The sequence below is a fragment of the Phyllostomus discolor genome, chromosome 10, assembly GCF_004126475.2.
Source record: "Phyllostomus discolor isolate MPI-MPIP mPhyDis1 chromosome 10, mPhyDis1.pri.v3, whole genome shotgun sequence".
Classification (NCBI taxonomy): Eukaryota; Metazoa; Chordata; class Mammalia; order Chiroptera; family Phyllostomidae; genus Phyllostomus; species Phyllostomus discolor.
This window is the reverse complement of record NC_040912.2, coordinates 85516142-85535701: the sequence shown is the minus strand read 5'-3', so window position 1 is coordinate 85535701 and position 19560 is coordinate 85516142. Positions and strand designations below refer to the sequence as shown.

At 54.0% G+C, this 19560-nt stretch overlaps 1 protein-coding gene and 1 gene segment (V, D, J or C); one reads left to right on the top strand and one right to left on the bottom strand.

Annotated features, from left to right (window-relative positions):
• Positions 1-2957: 2957 nt before the first annotated feature.
• LOC114507356 lies at positions 2958-5142 on the bottom strand. The segment is given in 2 exon segments: positions 2958-4254; positions 4529-5142. Coding segments are annotated over 2 exon segments (372 nt in total).
• Positions 5143-9218: 4076 nt separating this feature from the next.
• Positions 9219-18019, top strand: LOC114507355 (putative DBH-like monooxygenase protein 2). Of its 2 annotated transcripts, XM_036010976.1 has the most exons (14): positions 9219-9404; positions 9666-9852; positions 10750-10896; positions 11411-11572; positions 11840-11923; positions 12731-12898; positions 13055-13157; positions 13347-13513; positions 13851-13942; positions 14226-14322; positions 14460-14519; positions 16005-16135; positions 16698-16812; positions 17116-18018. In XM_036010976.1, coding segments are annotated over exons 1-14 (1761 nt in total). In that variant the 5' UTR covers positions 9219-9402; the 3' UTR covers positions 17362-18018. The 2 variants fall into 2 exon arrangements, with proteins under 2 accessions (XP_035866869.1, XP_028381024.1); XM_028525223.2 differs by having other exon boundaries at positions 9219-9852; positions 17116-18019.
• Positions 18020-19560: the final 1541 nt, after the last annotated feature.

Below are 19560 nucleotides of genomic sequence, written 5' to 3'. Positions count from 1 at the left end.
CCACCTGCCTCACTCCTTTATCTCTCTCACTTTGTCCAGAATTTATGTGAGAAAATAGGGATATCATTCATTAGCCTCCTCAAATCCTAACGACATCAGGATAGGACTTGGAGAGCATTGAATAAGGGCATACCCCCTAAAACTACCATTACTAAGGCTGAAAAAGCTAGGATCCCCAAACCTTATCAGTCTATACTTAACAAGCACCCATCGGGGCCCTATGCATATGTATAAGCTCAAGAGACTTGAGTGGATCCTGAAAGCCCTGATAATTATTAACCCATTATCAACTCCCCTCTCCCCAGGCCCACCTGTATGTAGCCCTTACCTTCACAGACCCTGTTCCTCTCCTGCTCAGGGGCCCTGCAATGATGGCCTACAGGCCATAAACACAGGCTGTGTCTCTGCTCTGTGCTCAAGAATCTGAATTATAATAAAGGTGTTTCTCTTCCTTTCTCTGCCTCTCAGAACTCCCAGGGAAATTTTAAGTTCATGCTTTCTGCTCTCTGAGGACTTCCTAAATGAAAGAATAAGGAAGGAAAGAAGAGGGATAAAATTTGGAGGAAGTCAAGGTGAAGAAACGTGCCTTACATGTCTTGAATGTCACTCCCTATCTAGTGAAGTACTGGAAACTGAGTAGATAGTCTACGCACTTATTGATTAATTCTGAGATGGCTGAGACAAAAATGAATCAGAGACAGTTGTCTCAGGTGGCTATATTCCCCTGCCAGTTCTAGAATTCCACCATCTTAAAACTAATCCAAACTTTGGGATAGCTATGGAGCAGAATCAGATTTACACAATCAGAAAATATATCACTTTCCCTCCAAGAAATTAGATTTGATTAGGATAATTCTGTCTATTCCCACCTGGCCCTGTTGAATCCCAGGTATTTGAAAGTATTAAACGAGAAACTAAAGTTGAGAACATCAGAATAAACTCAAAATGAATAAAAGACTTAAATGTACATTGTGACACCATAAAAGTCCTAAAGGCAAACACAGGAAGTAAAATTTTAGATATCCTACATAGCAATATTTTTGCTGATATATCTTCTAGGTCAAAGGAAATAAAGGAAAAAATAAAATGGGACTACATCAAATTTAAAAGCTTCTGCATAGCTAAAGAAAGCACCATCAAAATGAAAAGGGAACCGACTGTATGGGTGAACATATTTGCCAATGACACATCAGACAGCGCTTGATCTCCAAAACATATAAAGAACTCATACAACTCAACACCAGGAAGACAAACAATCCAATTAAAAAATGGGCAAAGGAACTGAATAGACACTTCTCCATGGAGGACATATGGATGACTCATAGACATATGAAAAGATGTTCAACATCACTAGTCATCAGAGAAATTCAAATTAAAACCACAATGAGATATCACCTCATACCAATCAGAATGGCTATCATTAATAAATCAATAAGTGCTGGAAAGGATATGGAAAAAAGGGAACCCTGGTGCAACTGTTGGTGGGAATGAAGACTGGTACAACTCCTGTAGAAAACAGTATGGAATTGCCTCAAAAAACTAAAAATGGAACTGCCTTCCCACAATTCCACTGCTGGATGTATACTTTTAAGAATCCGAAACACCAATTCAAAAGACCTTATGCACCCCTATGTTCATAGCAGCACTATTTACAATAGCCAGCTGCCGGAAATAGCTTACATGCCCATCGGTAAATGAGTAGATAAAAAAACTATGGTACATTTACACAATGGAATACTACACTGCAAAAGAAAGAAGGAGCTCCTACCCTTTGCAACAGCATGGCTGGAACTGGAGAGCATTATGCTAAGTGAAATAAGCCAGGTGCTGAAAGACAAATACCATATGATCTCACCTATAAGAGGAACCTAGTGAACAAAAATAAACTAACAAGCAAAACAGGACCAGAGGCATGGAAACATGGAACACAGTGACAGCGACCAGAGGGGAAGGGGGAGTACAAAGGGGGATAATGGTGGAAAGGAGGGGAAGGGACTAGTCAAAGAACACGTATGAATGACCCACGGACATGGACAATGGAGTGGGGATTCACTGTGGGAGTGGGGGTGGGCTGGGCGGCGCAGGGCAAAGGGGGAAGAAATGGGACAACTGTAATGGAATAACAATAAAAAAATTAAAAAGTAAATAAAATAAAGTTGCGAACACTCTGTAATGACATGGGCAAAGCACTTTTATCAACCTCAAGACAGGAGACTGCCAACACATAGATATTTCCTATCTATCTCAGTACGAGGGGTTAGATAGCATAATTCACTCGATGAAAAAGTACGTGTGTGAAATACAAAATTCAAGGTCAACTGTAATTAAAAACATTTTTAAAAAATGTAAAAAGCAAACATTCTCAGATTGGATGACACAGCACAACCAAACAATGAATTAAAAGCAATACCAAAAAGCATTGTTTGAACTCTTACCATCTGTCAGTCTGGGAGGGCTAATCACCGTGGAACCAAGGGCGGACGACGGTGTTAGGCGAGCAGAACTGCACCTGGGAGGTCTCAGGGGCCGAAGTTAAAGGGGACCCAGCAGGGCAATGGTGGATTCCATCCCTGCAGCCAGAGGTGCTCGGCAGTAGTAATTTCAAGAGCTACCAGCAGGGGGCCTCAACTTTTCAAGAAAAGCAGGTTGCCCAGGGCCTCTCTGGCCTGCCACCTCCTCGGTATTAAACAGCCTCTTGGTGGCCAAGGGCCTCCCAGGGAAGGTGTTCTAAAATAAAGGTACCCTTCCTGGAGGAAGGTGAGAACACAGGCATCCATGTTGGGGGGGTGGGGAGTTGAGAGAAGAGCAACACCTGTGGCCCTCTGGCTGCGCACATAATGGCGAACTGTGGGCAGATGGCGCCCCCAAATGGAAAAAGCGCCCCCTTCTACACAAACGCAGAGGAAAGAGCGCCTACAGCCCCTCTGCACCGCCCACCCCACCGTTAGAGACCGCACAGGGCCTTTGCAACGCCTCCTCTTCTCTCACGCCCACCTCGCACGGCAGTTACCTGCTCCTTTGGGGTGGAGAAGCTCCGAACTGGAGCCAGAGTGGCTCCCCTCCTGTAGCCTGTAGCCATGCCTCCGGGCTCTGCACAGGTCTCAGGAGCTGGGCCTCTCCCACAATGCACCTCCCGGCTGCCGGTTCCAGATGTTTGCGGGGTCTGGCCTAGCCCTGCCTTCCCCTGACTCCCAGGCGGGAGCAGAGCCGGCCCTGAGCAGTGGCGTTTTAAAAGGTGCTGGGTAAGCCCTCCACTGTGGATTCCGGATCCTGGACCTTTCCAAGTCGGACCCTCTCGGAGGATCTTACTTTTAAGTACTGATCAGTCTGAGACAGGGGTGTGAGAAGCTGAGGCGGTAGTGAGCACGGGGAATGGAGATGTAACTGGAAAAGCGGGTGTTTATTCCAGGGGTGTGAGTGGGGACCATAGGCTGAGACATCCATTCTCCCCCTTTCTGAGCTCCCAGAATGCCTCCAGGTTTCTTTCCAGTGCCCTCTGGACATTGAGATTGGCATGAAAATACAATATGCTTGTTTCTTGTGTGCAGATTGTGTGGACAAGAGCTAATGCTCCTTAAGCTAAGTGCTTCCTGTGTATCTGTGTCTTATTCTAAAGGCTTTACCTGAACTGGGGTGTTTAATCCTCACAGGGCCCGCTGCGCTGGGTAGAGTTACTGTCTGTACAGGCTCAGAAACTAAGTTTCAAAGAGAGGACGTCGTCCCCACAGCTCACAGATGGCAGAGCCAAGGTCTGCAGGTGGGTCCTCCAGAGCCTGTGGGCCACCCCTGTGCCGTGCAGGCCGAGTCCTGTGCAGTCAAGAGGCCAGAAGGGAGGACCTGGGACGGGGACAAGCAGGCTCCGGTGCTGTAGGGGCAGGCAGAGGAGGAGGAGCTTAGGCTCAGGGGTGGGAACCCAGGGAGGTTTTTATTCATTTGTCTAAGGAGAGTTTCTCACTGTGTCTTTGCTGCAGCTGCAGTACAGGGTTCTGCCCTGTGTCACGTTGGCCACGTGCAGCCTCAGCTCCTTGTCATCCACGCGCATGACCCGGTAATCCGCTCCAGGAAGGGATATGACCTCCTTGTCCCCAGAATACCGCAGAGTGGCCAGCACCTGGAGTTGCCCCTGGAGATCCTGCTGGTACCAGCTCATCCAGGGGTACTGGGTATCCCTCAGAAAGCATTGCAGCGTTTCAGCCGCTCCGCGACGCACCAGGGCCCACTTGGGCTTTTGCTCCACAAAACTTGAAGTGGCACCTGAAATACACAGGCAGGTCAGGCTGGAGGGACTGGGGGTGGAGGTCACCCCCAGAAATAACTAGGGCAGCCAAATCCTGAAGATGGGATTTGCCAATAGCAAGTATCTGGGAGCAGAAAGGATACTTTCTTGGGACAAGAGGCTGTGTCTAGGAGGGCCCGGGCCAGGCTGGGACCAGGAAGCAAAACCTTCTGTGCCTCCTGGTGCCCCAGGGACCCTGTCCCGCCTTCATTCTGTCCACCCACCGAGTGGCTTTCTCTGCCCGGCTCTGACCTGTCCTCACGGCAGCCACGAGCACCCAGCCCCACAGAATGGGAAGTGCTGCCATTCCCTGGCCCCACAGGTCCACTCCCACAGGGCCGTGAGACAGGGCCGGCCAGCCAGGCAGGAGAGCAGGCCCTGGGCCTTTGAGGCGGCAGTTAGTGGCTGACACTCCCTGGGCTTGACTCTCAAAAGGGAGTGGCTTTTCCAGGAAACGAAAGGTCTCGTCTCAGCTTCTCACTGAGACTCAAACCTCAAACTGGAGAGCGTATCTTAGTTGCTGGCCCAGCCCCCCCCCCATACACAGGCACACTCCCCGAGGTCACTGAGTGCCTTCACAGACCAGCCCTGCACCCTCCCAGCTGTGTCCCAGAGGTTCCTGGAAAGGGATTAAAACATCTCAATGCAACCAAAGGACCCTTGCAGATTACACGAAGACCTCCCTCCACCCCCAGTGTGTCACCTATGGGCAGAGGCTGCTGCCAGGCCACACTGGGCTATGGGCAATGGACGCTCATCTCCAATTTCCCACGTTCCACTCTGAAAGGGCAAGCACAAATTCAACATCAGATGCTTAATTCTCCTGGTTAAAAATAAGGGAAGGGTCTTCCCTCCCCTCCATTTTCTTAGAGCGTTTACTTTAGAAAACTTGTAAGTTCTTTCTCTGTCTCTGAAATGTATGTTAATTTTTTTTGTAAAGATTTTTTATTTACTTATTTTTATAGAGGGGAAGGGAGGGAGAAAAAGAAAAAGAGAAACATCAGTGTGTGGTTGCCTCTCTCACACCCCCTACTGGGGACTTGGACTGCAACCCAGGCATGCGCCCTGACTGGAAACTGAACCAGTGACCCTTTGGTTCCCAGATCCACACTCAATCCACTGAGCCACACCAGCCAGGGCTGTGTGTACCTCTTTTTAAAAGCCACACAGCTCTCCCTGTCCTGGTGGCTCGGTTGGAGCATTGTCCCACACACCAAAAGGTTTCAGGTTTGATTCTCAGTCAGGGCACATACCTCTGTCGCAGGTTCAATCCCCGGTCAAGAGATGTACAGGAGGCAACTGACGGATGTTCCTCTCTCTCTTTCCCCTACCTCCTTTCTTTCTAAAAACAATGAAAACAAACAAACAAACAAACATATCCTTGGGTGAGGACTTAAAAAGTTTTTTTAAAGACAAAAAACTGTTGCCAGGGTTAAGACCCAGGAATACCGTTCTCAAAACCCCACAGCCATCCCTTTGAAATATAAACATCTAGGAAGAGGAGCCTAACTTAATTTAGAGCGGACGGCTCACACCAACTCGCAAATGACCCCGGCATAAAGGCATGCCAAGTTTATTTTCCCTTCAGATAAAGCCAACTAGCAAACACAGAGGAACACCCCAGTTACCCACTGACCCTGGGGTGAGCTATGAGTTAACAGAGGGTCCTGTCAGACCCTCTCGTTTGAGGACCAGACCTTGCTTATCTCGAAAACATGCCTGTAATGGGCTGGGTCTCCAGGCCTGTGTGAAAGGCTGAGGTTTCTTGGTCTTAGCAATCTCTTAAAGAAATGCCAGGGGCGTGTGTCACCTTCTGGCTTCATACTGATTTAATAATGGAAGGATTTTCTTTTCTGCCTTTGGGACAAGATCTTCTGAGTTAGGAGCTTTTGTTTTCCATTGTATTTTCCCAGTGACTCATTGTGCTGTGTGACCTTGGGCCTCAGCGTCTCAATTCGTGAACTGCAGATAATAATGAAAGCAACTTCATACCTGGCTGGTGTGGCTCAGTGGATTGAGCACGGGCTGTGAACCAAAGGGTCGCCAGTTCAATTCCCAGTCAGGACACATGCCTGAATTGCAGGTCAGGTCCCCAGTGGGGCCATGTGAGAAGCAACCGCACATTGATGTTTCTTTCCCTCTCTTTCTCCCTCCCTTCCCCTCTCTCTAAAAATAAATAAAATATTTCAAAAAATAGGCAAAAGACTTCTTTAAAAAAAAAGAAGAAAGAAAGTGACCTCATAGGAATAAATTAAAAACACATGAAAAATTCTTAGAGTAACACTTGGCACAGAATAAGCACTTTGTAAACTGGACTTCAATTGTTCAATGGCAAGTTTCAAATTCCACTAAAATGTGATCAAATTAATAGTAGCATTTATCTCTCTCTAATCGTCTATCACTTAGTAATAATCAACAGAGATTAGAATCACAAGTCCCTCTAACTTTTTTAACATTAAGAGGCCTCATTTTTCAGAAGGTTCAGAAACCGGTGATCTCCCACCTCTCCAACCTCTGCATTTTACAGGTGACAGTACGGAGATACGCAGGGGTCAGCCACGGAACTTCACTGTTTCAAGATGTTCAAGTCAGTGTTGCAAGTGGGTGTCTGTCTGTTCACCGCAGATAATAAATGAAAGGGAATTGGAACAAGGAAAGACCGCAGAGCCACATCCCTGGAGAGTCCCCACGTCAGGGCCCAGCAGTGGCCTGGCGTCCTGGGGGTTTACACCTCGCAGAGTCACTGTTTATATTTTTATTCTTCCGAAATTTTAATACACACAGCAATAGGGTTCCCATTCTCAAAGGATCCACTGGGTGGCAACATAATACAGTTTATAAATTCGCTTGGCTTGCTGACGTTGGAATTGTGTGCTTTTTGATTTAAACAAAAGACAGATTTTTCATTCTGTACAGCTTTGTGTATGAAGTGACTTCACTGATATTTTTTGTGTCACCCTACTTCAAAATTGCACGATCATCTATTTGTGCACAGAAGGTCCACTGTGCTACCTTCTGAGAGTAACGTGCTGATTCACTCTATCGCATTTTGTTTCCTGACCTGTTCCCAACCTCATCACCCGGAGAGGGAGAGGGAGAGGGCTGTAGCTCTGGGTGGCATCGCCCAAACCACACGTCCTGAACACCAGAAAAATGCATTTCACCCTGCGTTTGGCTGTGGGGAGAGTCACTCTGGGGATCAGACAGTGAAAGGAAAGGGGGGTGGGGACACCGGACAGGGAGAGTGAGGCCGTGGGCAGCAGCCTGCCGGGGCCTGGAGCAAAGCCCCTGAGTTGCAGTGGCTGTGACTCCAGCCCATCCCCGTGACTCTGCCTCCTCCTGAGGCCAGTGCTGAGGCCCACAGACAGATTGTGAGCCAAGGAATCCTGAGTGTGTCTCAGTTTACAGGGCTGGCAGTCCGGTCTCCCTGCCACCCCTCCCTTTGCCTTAATCCCAAATGTGATTGGGATCAGAGTGTCTCTGATACTCCTGTTATCTCCTCCCTGAATCCCTGCTCCTCAAGGTCATCGCCTCCCCAGGCTCTGTGTCTGGTCTTGGCCTGGCTCCCGTCCTGGGCCAAGGTAAGCCTCTTCCTTCCAGGTGGCTGCCTAGCTCCCTACTTCCTCCCATGCCCCGAGCTGGGCATTATGGCTGTCCCCCTAGGAAATGTGTTTTCTCTTCCACCACAGCCCAGTGACTACTCAGGGGCTCAGAGCCGCTGCAAACCGCCTCACCTGGGTCCTTAGCGGCTTTGAAGGACTCACGCAGTAGGCAGTAAGAGGAACACACAGGTGCTGAATGGAGGCACGGGCAGGTGCTCCAGGTCCTGTCCATCCCGGTAGAGCTGAATTCCTGTGGGGGGTGGGGGGTGGTCCAGTGTCTGTGCGGGGAGAGGCTCTCCGGACACGTGTCCTTGTTAACTTTTCTGTGCCGCTCTGCTGACTCCTGGAGGACGGACCCCAGGGGTCAGCGAGGTGACTTCCTGCTACAGAGGAGCTATGTCCGACTCCGGCAGGAAAGAGCTTTGGGGTCAGGGTGAGACTTCGGTGCCCTCGCTAAGAAGCAGTCAGCCATGACACCAGATGCCACCAGTACCCCCCAGGATAAGCCCTGGTGGGAAGGCACGGCAGGGGCTGGGGCCTGGGGGAAGGGGCGTCCTAAGGGACGGGTGGAAAGAGCACTGGCCTGGGGGCAGGGCCCTGGGTCCTGTGCGAGCTCTGCCTGCACACAGACACCCCCTCATGTCACCCTTGGTGCTTCTGCTTCCTCATCTGAAAATTAGGTAGATTGCAATGTTTCTAAAATCAAGTGGAACTCATACTCCTTTTTACTCGTATGTTCTCATATTCTGACGTTCTTTCTGCCCTTCTATTATCTGCCGGACACCAAAGTGCTGGCCCGTGGGGACACCGGGCCAAGCCTCCAGCGGGAGGCCCTGGAGGTGACTCCTCTGAAGGGCAATTCGTGGGGGGAAGGATAAAGCACAAAGCCTCTCAAATGCAAGTTCAGGTTTATTCCCATCTTGCCCTCGTCCTCCCCTCATGCCCCCTCCCCCTTGCTCCTCCCAAGAATGTGCAGAAACGCAAAGCTACCCCGGCTCGCCCACCTGAAAGCTGATTAGGGCTCCTTCAGCTGTGTGTGTCCTTTCCGGGATTAGCAGCAAAGACTCCTCAGGGAGATGGAAATCGCAACCTTCCCTTGACCCCTCCCAGCAAGGTCTGCCCTTCCTGCTGGGCTGGGAGGCGGAAAGGCAGGCTCCCATGCACCCCTATGGCACCCCTCTGCGTGCTCCAGTTCTGTATAGAGACAAAACAGGAACTGTCCATAAAAACCGGGGTGGGGGTCACCTGCCAGAGGCCAGAGTGCTCAGTAAGGACATCCAAGGATCCAGGGGAGGGGGGAAGGAAGGGAGGGAGGGAGAGAAAGTGGGAGGGGGAGGAGAAGAGAAGAGAGGAGAGGAGAGACCTCCTTGACTCTGTGAGGTCCCTGTTGGCTGGACCCCAGCATGAGGTTGGGGGAGACGAGTTTAAAAGATTTGCTCCTGAGAATCTGATGCCAGGTCCCCCGTCCAGGGCAATAATAGCAAGCTGCCCCACAAGCTGCTGGACACCTCACACCTCTGGGTTATGTAAGTGGCACCACTCTGAACCCAGGGGATGACGATCGGATCAGAAGAGCCCCAGTCTGTCCCTCCCCGATGGCTCGGTGCCCGGCACCGGGAGAAGCACATATAAGTCCACACCTCTTGAGTGTCCACCACAGGAGAGGTGCCCCCGACCCCAGGAGCCATGGCCTGCACCCTCCCCTTCGGGCTCCTCCTGCTTACGGTCCTCGCAGCCCCCTCCCAGGGCAGCCGTCAGGGCCCAGCCTCGCGCTTGCGTTATTCCAGGTTCCTAGATCCTTCCAACGCCGTTTTCCTGCGCTGGGACTTTGACCTTGAGGCTGAGATAATCACCTTTGAGCTCCAGGTCCGGACAGCTGGCTGGGTGGGCTTGGGCATCACGAATCGCTACACTATGGTGGGCAGCGATCTGGTTGTCGGAGGCGTCTTGCCGGAGGGCAATGTCTATTTCTCGGTAAGTCCCAGGGCGACTCTCTCCCCAGGGTGAGGGTCCCTTGCTGGGTTCGGGATGGCTCCAAGGCCAGGAAGGAGCCACATGTTCCAAACACAGGCCGGCACATGCCCAGAACACCAGCTGGCGGCTGCCTCTCCCAGCACAAGGGGTCCACTGGAGGGACTCAGTCTACACCTTCCAGACTGCGCATCCCTCGGTGGTCAGGGACAGACCCACTGGACGGAGAGAGCCCTGACCCACATGCCTGCTAATAGCCCCTAAATGTGGGCCACGGGGGGCAGGGAGGGGGAGGCGCAGCTGCTGAGATACAGTCTTCACCCTCCATTTCCCGTAAGCTCTGTCAGGTAGACCACAGCGTGAAATAGTCTAATAACCACAGCCCCCGAGGCCGTAACAGCTTAACAATGTTATGCACTTTTGATTAACCAGCCATTGCTCCAAATCCTCTGCACATTAGACCTCACAGCATCAGCTATGAGGTGGGTGAATGCTACTCCATTTTTCAGATGAGGAAGCTCACCCATCTCCCAATCTCCTTTATAGGGAGGCGCCAACGTTAGGAGCCACTGGACAGGATGAATAGCACAGAGAGTTCAGAGAATCCATGAGCTTTCCAGGGTTAGGGACACAGGAATATCAGGACTGACGGGGGATGGGACTTGGAACGGAAGTCAAGCAAGGTCAGGTGGCGAAACTCCCGCCAGACGCTGTCCGTTCCTCTGCGCAAAGGCTCCACCCTGGACACCGTGGTCTGTCCCAGGAGCAAACTCCCTAATAAGGGAGCCCTGGGTTCTGTTAAGCCGGTACCTTGGGGGAGCTAAGGGCACACAGGCTGCTTCCAAGCCCTGGGCACTTGGGGCTCCTGGTGTTTACTCCTTGACCTCCCCCGGACCCCAGGATCAGCACCTGGCAGATGAACACACCCTGGAGAAGGACGGCAGCCAGGATGCCGAGCTGCTGGGGCTCACGGAAGATGCCGTCTACACCACCATGCGCTTCTCCAGGCCCTTCCGCTCCTGTGACCCTCACGACCAAGACATCACGGTACATTCGGGAGAGAGGAAAACACGGGCTCACGAGCAGCATACTCTTCGGGGGCGGGGGGTCGTGGTCACCTGCACGCTGGAGTGCCCATGCATCCCAGGTGGCCAGTCACAGTCCCCAGGACTTCCGTCCCTCCCGCCCCAACTGTCCCCTCTTAGAGTCCACAAGCCCTCGGCGGGGTGGCTTCTCACGGACTCAGTGGCCACCCCACCCACCCCAGCCTTCCCCTCCTGAAGAACCCTGCCCGACCTCACTGAACTTTGGGGTGTCGCTTCCCAGATGTGGACACAGGCCTAGAGAGGGAATGAGAAAGGGGGTGTGACTCGCTCAATGTTCCCGGCAAGTTGGCCCCGGGGGCAGAACGGGGCCCTGACTAGTTCTGCCCCGTCCCCATGGAAGCCCTTGCCACCCCACCGTGTACACGTGAGCAGGTGGCTCGTGTCAGCCCCTGGGTGTGGGTGGGTGCCGCGTGCGGCTCGTGGGCGCAGCACCTCCATGCCTGCGACCCCCCCAGAGTGACACCATGAGGGTGCTGGCTGCCTACGGCCCAGACGACACGCTGCAGCTGGATCGGGAGCGCATGTTCGTCAAGTCCATCTTCCTGCTACAAATATTTCACCCAGACGACCTGGACGTTCCTGAGAACACCATCATCCACGACTTGGAGATCACCGACGTGAGACCCCGCCCCCACCCCACCCAGCCTGCTCCAGCCCCCTTCCCGGCATCCGGCCCTGGCCAGACCCTGCCCTTGTCCCCAGGACTCAGCACGTTCCTAGAACTGAGGTTCCTCTGACTTCCCTCAGTCCAGGGAGGACAGCCAAATGGGCCTCGAAGGGAGCACCCCTCCCTGGCCTGGCCCTTTCCTTGCTTCTCCAGGAGCTACCCCCCCACCACGACCCCAGCCCAGCCCAGCCCAGCCTCTGTGTGTCTCTCTCTCCAGTTCCTCATCCCTGAGGACGACACCACCTACGCCTGCACCTTCCTGCCTCTCCCCATCGTCAGCGAGAAACACCACATCTACAGGGTACCGGCGAGGCTGGCAGGGACCCGGTCAAGGCAGCTCAGTGGGCACAGCAGGCACAGAGGGGATGGTGTCAGTCGGCGGACTGCTGGGAGGAAGCATGGGGCCAACCTGGGGCCAGCCAGGTGGGGGGGCCGTGGGCGTGTCAGCCGTTCCTGAGCCCGGAGCTTCAGCTCCCAGCGCAGTTTCATTCGAGCCCCACGCTGCAGCCAGAGCTGTTGATGAAGGTCATGAGTTCATTAGGAGTTAATTAGTTTTTGCAAACCACCCAGTGCAAGCCCCACCCTGGCCCCAGAATCAGGCCGTCAGCCCAGGAGGAGGTGTTGGCTGGGAGGGGCGTGGCCAAGGGACATCTGGCCAGAGGGAACGCAAACTTGGGCACCTAAAGTCACATTTGGGCGATTCCAGTTTTGATCGTATAAATAAAAATGGGATCTTGGAATACGTGGCAAACGTGCGGGAGCCATATTTTCTCTAGAGAGCGAGTCCAATGAGGCACGCTTGCGCGCCCAGACAGCACGGACCCGCGGAGGGGTTATGCGGGGAAAGGCTGGCGTCCCGGGATTTAGCCTGCCACGCTCTCAGGGACGGCTGCTGAGAGAGGCGTCAGACAGGGCGACGACGGAGTGTGGGGCTCAGGCCGTGTAGACCTGAGCTTCCCCACGTGGGAAGAAAAAGAGAAGAAATGGAGGGGAAGGAGAAACAGAGATGCAGGGGACAGGTGTAGTTTTATTTGGGGAACGGGAAGGTGGGGACTAGGACGAGACACGGAGGATCTTCACTGTGCCCCGCCCTCCTCCGCCCACCCAGTTCGAGCCCCGGCTGCTGGACCACAACGAGACCTTGGTGCACCACATCCTCTTGTACGCCTGCGGCAACGCCAGCATTCTGCCCACGGGCATCAGCGACTGCTACGGGGCCGACCCCGCCTTCTCCCTCTGCTCCCAGGTCATCGTGGGCTGGGCTGTCGGGGGCACAGTGAGTCCTGGCTTGAGGAGCGAGGCGGCTAAGCGGCGTGTGCCGTGGGAGCTGGGTTGGCCAGGCTGGTGGGAGGCTGGGAGGCAAGGGAGATCTGGGATGGGTCCCTGCACCAGCTCCCAGCCATCTCGCTGCCCCTCTCCCTCCACGCAACAGAGTTACCAGTTTCCAGATGACGTGGGCATCTCCATCGGGATGCCCTCAGACCCCCAGTGGGTCCGCCTGGAGATTCATTACAGCAATTTTCACAACCTTCCTGGTGAGCATCTAGAGTGTTGACGGAGGAAGAGCTACAGAGGCCGGACACCTTTGGGAGCTGGGAAGGGGTTGTGGGAGGCAAGCGGACGCCTGTCACTCACATCCCACCCCAGCTTTTTTGCACCTGCCCCTCCCCCCACGTTGGGACCCCCCCTCTCCTGCCTCCTGTGATCGCGCCTTTGTGCACCAGGTTTGTACGACACCTCGGGCATTCGGATGTACTACTCGGCCCAGCTGCGCAAACACGACATGGGCGTGCTGCAGCTGGGCTTCCTCACGTTCCCCATCCACTTCATCCCCCCGGGCGCCGAGTCCTTCCGGTCCTACGGGCTGTGTAAGACGGAGAAGTTCCAAGAGGTGAGGCTGGAAGGTGCGCGGGCCCTGAGGGTTCTGGCTCCCCACCACAGATCCAGCCTGATCCACAGCCTACGCGGCCTGCACGGCCCCACCCTCCGACGAGGACCACAGCCCGGAGCTCAGGAACCTCACTGGCCTGGATCATGCACAGGATGCAGGAGTCAGTCCATCCTGTGGGGACAGGGGGGCAGGAGCTGCGGCCAGGAGGGCCTGGTTAAAACTGAAGGGGTTCATGTCAGTCCTGAGAGGAAGGTGTCAGGTACTAAGGGCGGAAAATCAAGGGGCAGGGCAAGATGAGAATTCTTACCAAACCAGACGCCCCTCCTCCCTGTCACAGATGAACGGGGCCCCGGTGCCTGACTTACAGGTGTTCGGCTACCTGCTCCACACCCATCTGGCTGGGCGGGCTCTGAAGGCCGTGCAGTACAGGTAAGGGAAGGAGACACGTATCTGAAGGTTTCCCTTGTGCACGTGGGAAATAGAGCTTAGCAACAGTCATTTATTCTGCAGCAGAAGGCTGGGCGCAAGGAGGAGCCAGAACCGTCCACAGAGCAGAGACGCCTGGAGGAAGACGGTGGGAGGAGGAGCCATGGTGCTTTAGGGACACTCTGTACCCACAGGATGACCCCACACAAGGCTTCTTCGTAGATACACACCCTCCCACCTCACCCTCCTCTTCTCATTCCTGTCCCCTCCCTTCCTCTCCCTCTAGAAATAGAGCACAACTCCAAACAATCTGTAAAGACGATTCCTACGACTTCAGCCTGCAGGAGACTCGAGATTTGCCTCATCGGGTGGAGATCAAGCCGGTGGGCGCCCTGGGGAGGCACAGTGGAGCTGGAGGGACAGGCAGTCTCGGGGCTCATTGCTGTCAGCCAGGAGAGCTCTAAGACTGCACCAGACCCCCCTGGCCTTGCCTGCAGCCTTTGTGTTTCACTCTCGACAGGGAGATGAATTGCTGGTGGAGTGTCAGTACGAGACGCTGGACCGAGACTCCCTGACTTTTGTAAGTAGCTCCCTGCCCGCCACAGTCACCATGACAACAGCTTCAGAGCGCAGCCCCATCCCTGACCTTGGCTATCAAGCAGCTGATTGTTCCAGCTGAATCCCCCTCCCTTCTCTAGTGGTGTCGCCCAGTCACAGGGGGGTTTTCAGGTTCTCACACCCCAGTGGTTGCAAGATGGGTGCAAGGATTCCCGGAAAGACAGTACATTATCACAACTCAGTGCATGGACTCGGGGCCTTGGGGCCTGGGTCTGAATGCCAACACCGGCATGAGTGGCTCTCTTGTAACCGGAAAAGACACCGGCATTCGGCTGCCTGCCACTACCAAATCCAATAAGTAATGACAGCGATTGAATCTTTTATAGGTGCTTTATTCAGATGGTCGGCGATCAGAGAAGATGGCGGGCTCATACCCTAACAAACCATCTTCTTCTTTCTTTCCTGGCCAGATCTTTTATAAGAGGGGTGGGGGAGAGCAAACAGGTTGGCAAAAGCCTTGAAATTCCAAGGGGAGGGGTAGTCACCTGGTAAGGATGTCTTCATGCGGTCTCTCCAGACAGCACCCCAGGAGGTCAGCCGTTTTTTTTTTCCTCAGGCGCCAGATGGGCCTTAGCTGTAGTTTCTGAAACAAAAAGCTTAACATACACATTACTTGCTAGATGTGTGGCTATTTACCTTCAGCTAAAATTTTCCAAGTCTTAAGTCCCCTATCACTCTGACCTTAGACAAGTTACCCAGCCTCTTCGAGTCTCAGTCTCCTAGTTCATAAAAGAATCAGCAATACTGTCTACCGCGGAGGAGTGTTGTGAGAACCGATTGATGCGGGTAAAACATCTAGGCCGTTGTCTGGCTTGCAGGGATGCTCAGCTAGAGTTAGCTAGAGTTAGCTATTGTGCGTCAGGGATGGTGCCAGGCTTCTCGGAGACAAAAGGCATTGCTTGCCATTGTCACTGAGGAAGAAAAGGCAGCCCCCGTTCAGAGGGCTCAAATACAAGGTCGGCAGTGAGGTTGTGTTAGGAGGAGGGAGGCTGGAGAGAATGCCCTAGGGGAATTCACGGGGGTCAACCGTAAAGATAAGAACCTGTGACCCTTTGGGGTGGGTCCCACTTAGCTGTGCACCGATGGGGCATTCTGGAGGAGTTCCCCAGGGAGTGGCTTTTTTCAAAAAATTCAATATTGTATCTTATCCTCCCAAACCAAGACAGGGGCAGTGGGAAAACAGAGGGTGGGGGCAGGTATGTGGGATTATTTTTGGAAATAATATCCATCGCTGTCCACCGGCCAGAAATAGAGGAGGAGGAAGGAGGAGGTGTGGTGAGCAGGGGTACGTAGGAATCAGTGAGCTGGCTGCAGATCAGGGGGAAAGGAAAGCACCGTCATTGGTGGATGGCCTCTCCCCTGCCCCCCCGCCCCCCCCCCCCCCGTCCTGTTCCCCCTGCAGGCACTTGTATCTCTGTCTCTCCATCTGCCCCCTGTTCTCCTCCAGGGCGGTCCCAGCACCGTCAATGAGATGTGCCTCATCTTCCTCTTCTACTACCCCCGGAACAACATCTCCAGCTGCCAGGGGTACCCTGACATCATCTCCGTGGCCCACGAGCTGGGGGAGGAGGTATCAGAGTGAGTCCCCCCAGGATGATGAGCCCCCTCGAGCGTGACCTCCCAAAGTGAGATATCCCTTGTGGACAGATTCTCGGCCCACCTTTTTCGCATGCGCGACCTGACTCAGTCAGACTGTGTTTCCTTTCTGGTGGTGACTCTCTAGTATTCGGGGGCAAGGGTCCTCCCTGAGGCGCCACAGGAGCTCTGAAACACCTTTGCCAGAAAGAGGCACGTCTGTGCATCCGCGCCCCGTTTCATCTACGACCTGCGGGCATTTACAGGTTCCCTGAAGTCCCTCCACCAACCTCCCTGAACTTCAGGGCCCGCAGATGAGAAGCCACTTCTTTGAATCATCAGAAGTGTCCCTTCCTCCCTCGTAAAAGTTCTCAGCTCTGAGTTCCCACCATACGTCTCCTTCGCCAAACTCCTGACGGTCTCACGCGGTCGTAAGGCCTTCCTTCGAGTGTACGCAGACAGGAAACTGACGCTGACGGACAGGAAGGGATTTCACACACATGTTGTCAGAGCTCTGCGTCTTAAGCCACTGTTCTCCCCCCTTCCCCCGCCCCCACCCACGCAGTTCCATGGAGGGCGCGATGGCCATGAACAATGTGGAGTGGAGCCCGGAGAGCATCCGGGTGGCTGAGAAAGCCTGCAAGGAGGTGCAGCAGACGGTGATAATAAAGACCATTGACGTGAGTGTCCCCAGGAGACTCTGCCACCTCGGGTCAGGGAGGCAGGGATACGGGATGGCATTGGGAGAAGTCAGGAATGGAGAAGAGTGAGGGAGGTGCAGGCTGGTAGGAACACGGGGCTGGGGTGGCGAGGCTGGGGGAGCAGGCAGTTGGGCTGAGGCAGCTCCAGGTTGGGGGTGGGACCGGAGTCTCCCGGTTAGCCTGGGAGGCTGTGCGGACAGGGGATGACCAAGTGAGGTCCGAGGAAAAGAAACGAGGTGGGGGGGTCTTCTACCTCAACCTGCTTTTTCCCTTCTCCCGCAGGAGATAGTGGAAAACATGACAGGCTGGATTCCAGAGATCATCCCCACACCTCGGGGGCCCTGCTTGGAGTCATGGGGGGGCAAAGTGGAGCCCCAGGACGAGACCCCTGCGGGCTTCAGGGCTGCTGCCCCCATGCCCCTCTCAGCCTCAGGAACGGCCACCCTGAGCCACATCCCCCTGGCTGCCCTCTTGTTTGGGCAGGGGGCCTTCTCTTGGCTCCTCGCCACCCTGCAGGCTGGAGTCTGACAGTGTCTCTCCCGTCCAGCCCTGAAGCCTGCTCAGCCCTCTGTCTGCTCAGCCCTCCCCTGGCCATCAAACACAGAAACTTCCCTGTGCTTTGCTTCCCCAAAGCCCCCATCTGTGTCCCTTCCCGTGGCCCAGGGCGCATCGCTGCAGGCCCAGGCACTGCGGTACTCTGTAAATCAATGCAATTCATCCTTGAAAGCTTCAGAAACCCTGGTGGGGCCACAGATGTTCTGACAAAATCGGGATCCAGGGGTAGGTGTGAGGCGGTGGGACACTCCTGGGAAGTCTCCTGCTCCGGCTCACTCAGCGGGAGGCCACGTGGGGAGGAGGGGGCTCGAATGCAGATGGAGAGGACTGGGACCCCTCCTTCTCCGTGCGGGCTGGCCCCCGAGGGGGCCCCTGCTTCTGCCTTCTTCTGACATTCTGTCTGCCCCTCCCCATGAGGCAGAGACGGCAAGCCACACAGGTGATATGTGGTCGAGAGACAGGCTGTGTTTATAAGGGACAAAGCTTCAGACATCGCATTAAATAGGACTAAACTTGCTTCCTGGCGCTTTCTCTTTCCTTTAAGCCTTTGGTCCCGGACAAGCAGCTGGGAAGTCTCTTGAATGGCTTGGTAAAAGGCACCCTCAAATGCCACATACAGTGCGGTCCTTGCTGTCCCCGCCCCCCCCCCCCCATGCCTCTACCACTGGATGATCTTTATTTATCCCATCAAATGTCACATTCTCAACACTCAAGTCAGCAGGTGTGGAGAGCCTTCCGGGTCCAGGCCAGCAGAATTGGGCTCTGAGAACGGGTCAAGGGCAGGGTAGAGGGGAAGTCCTTAGCTCTGGGGCGCCAGCCACATCAAGGGGGTCCACACGGACAAAGCCGGCAGGTTGCAACCACCGTTGACAGGCTGGCGGTGGGGCTGGCTGCTCTGAGAGCATCTGGGGGCATTCTGTCTTCTAAGTTTGAAAAGCTCTGTGCCACCCTGTCCTTCGGAGTTTAATGTCACTGCGCCGCTCCATGAAATGCCTGGCTCATTGTTTGTGTCCGCGGAGGGATCATTACTCTGGCTATGCCCAGGTGCTGAGGCGGACCTTGACTCCTGGCAGAGCAACACCCGTCCTCTGGGAATGGCGAGGCACATGGGAGGCAGCCAGCCCTTTACCTTCCCTGTCATTCCTTCTGGAGGATTCTGGGGGCTCCCTTCCGAGATCCCACAGCCTTTTGGTGCTCACATTTAGCTCCTCCTCTCTCTGCTGGGCACTCGCAGCGCCTGGGGCCACTCAGCAGAGGGGCTTGCTGTCTTCAAATCAAGGCTTCTCACAGTTCGCGGTTGTGGGGAAAACGAGGCTCCCCTGAAACCAGAGGGTCTGTGCCCCCTTTTGGGCATCTCTGGTCATCATGCAAGGAAAATGGAGGCTTTCCTTTCAGAAAAGGGGCCGTTTTCCCAAGCAAGAGTTTTTGGCCCTCTGAGTGGACAACCCCAGTCTGCAAGCTGCAGGATTCACCTCAGCTGTCAGGCACCGCAAGTGAGCGGCATAATGCATTTCTCAGAGCTGCGAATCACCGGGTTTTGTAGACAATTATTTAAATGGCTATGTTAGCGAAATGGCTACATTTGATAGAAGTCAACAGGCCAGTTTTTTGAACCAGAGGTCACGAGAGGGGTGTTTGAGAAAGACGGAGCGTTGATCTGAATGATTCGTAGGAAAACAGCAGCCACATTGAAGAGATGAAAGGCTAGCAGAGAGATGGCTTAAGATAAAAAAAAAATCAACTTTTGAATGGACTTCTGAGAAGCCAAACGTTCTCTCCATATCAGAAACATTAACGCTGCCCAGCAATCCAACGGGCAGACTTCTGAGGCAGTGGGTGGGTGTTGCCCAGGGCTAGGACAATCAGGTGGAGAGCAAGCCTTTCAGGGGTTGGAGATGTCCGGCCGTGTGGGCGCTAACGTCTGTCCCACGGGCGCTGTGCTCTCGTGTGGGCGAGCGCCGGGGGATACACTTGTGTCGCATCCACAACACAGTCTGTCCTCCACGTGAGCAATGCTCTCATGAATCATCTTTTTAAATAATTAAATACAAGGCGCATTTTTTTCTCCGGCTGGAATTAGAAACAGACATATTTATGAAGGTCATGGGGATTGTTGGGATGATACATGATAGCTTGCCAGGGAGAAAAACAGAACCTCCAGTCTAATCTGAA

Excerpts from the sequence above, each read along its gene's own strand:
- LOC114507355 (XM_028525223.2), top strand. The coding sequence starts at position 9,565 with ATGGCCTGCACCCTCCCCTTCGGGCTCCTCCTGCTTACGGTCCTCGCA. Across the intron at positions 11,573-11,839 it reads ACGACTTGGAGATCACCGAC|TTCCTCATCCCTGAGGACGA; the intron begins GTGAGACCCCGC and ends CTCTCTCTCCAG. Across the intron at positions 14,323-14,459 it reads ATCGGGTGGAGATCAAGCCG|GGAGATGAATTGCTGGTGGA; the intron begins GTGGGCGCCCTG and ends CACTCTCGACAG.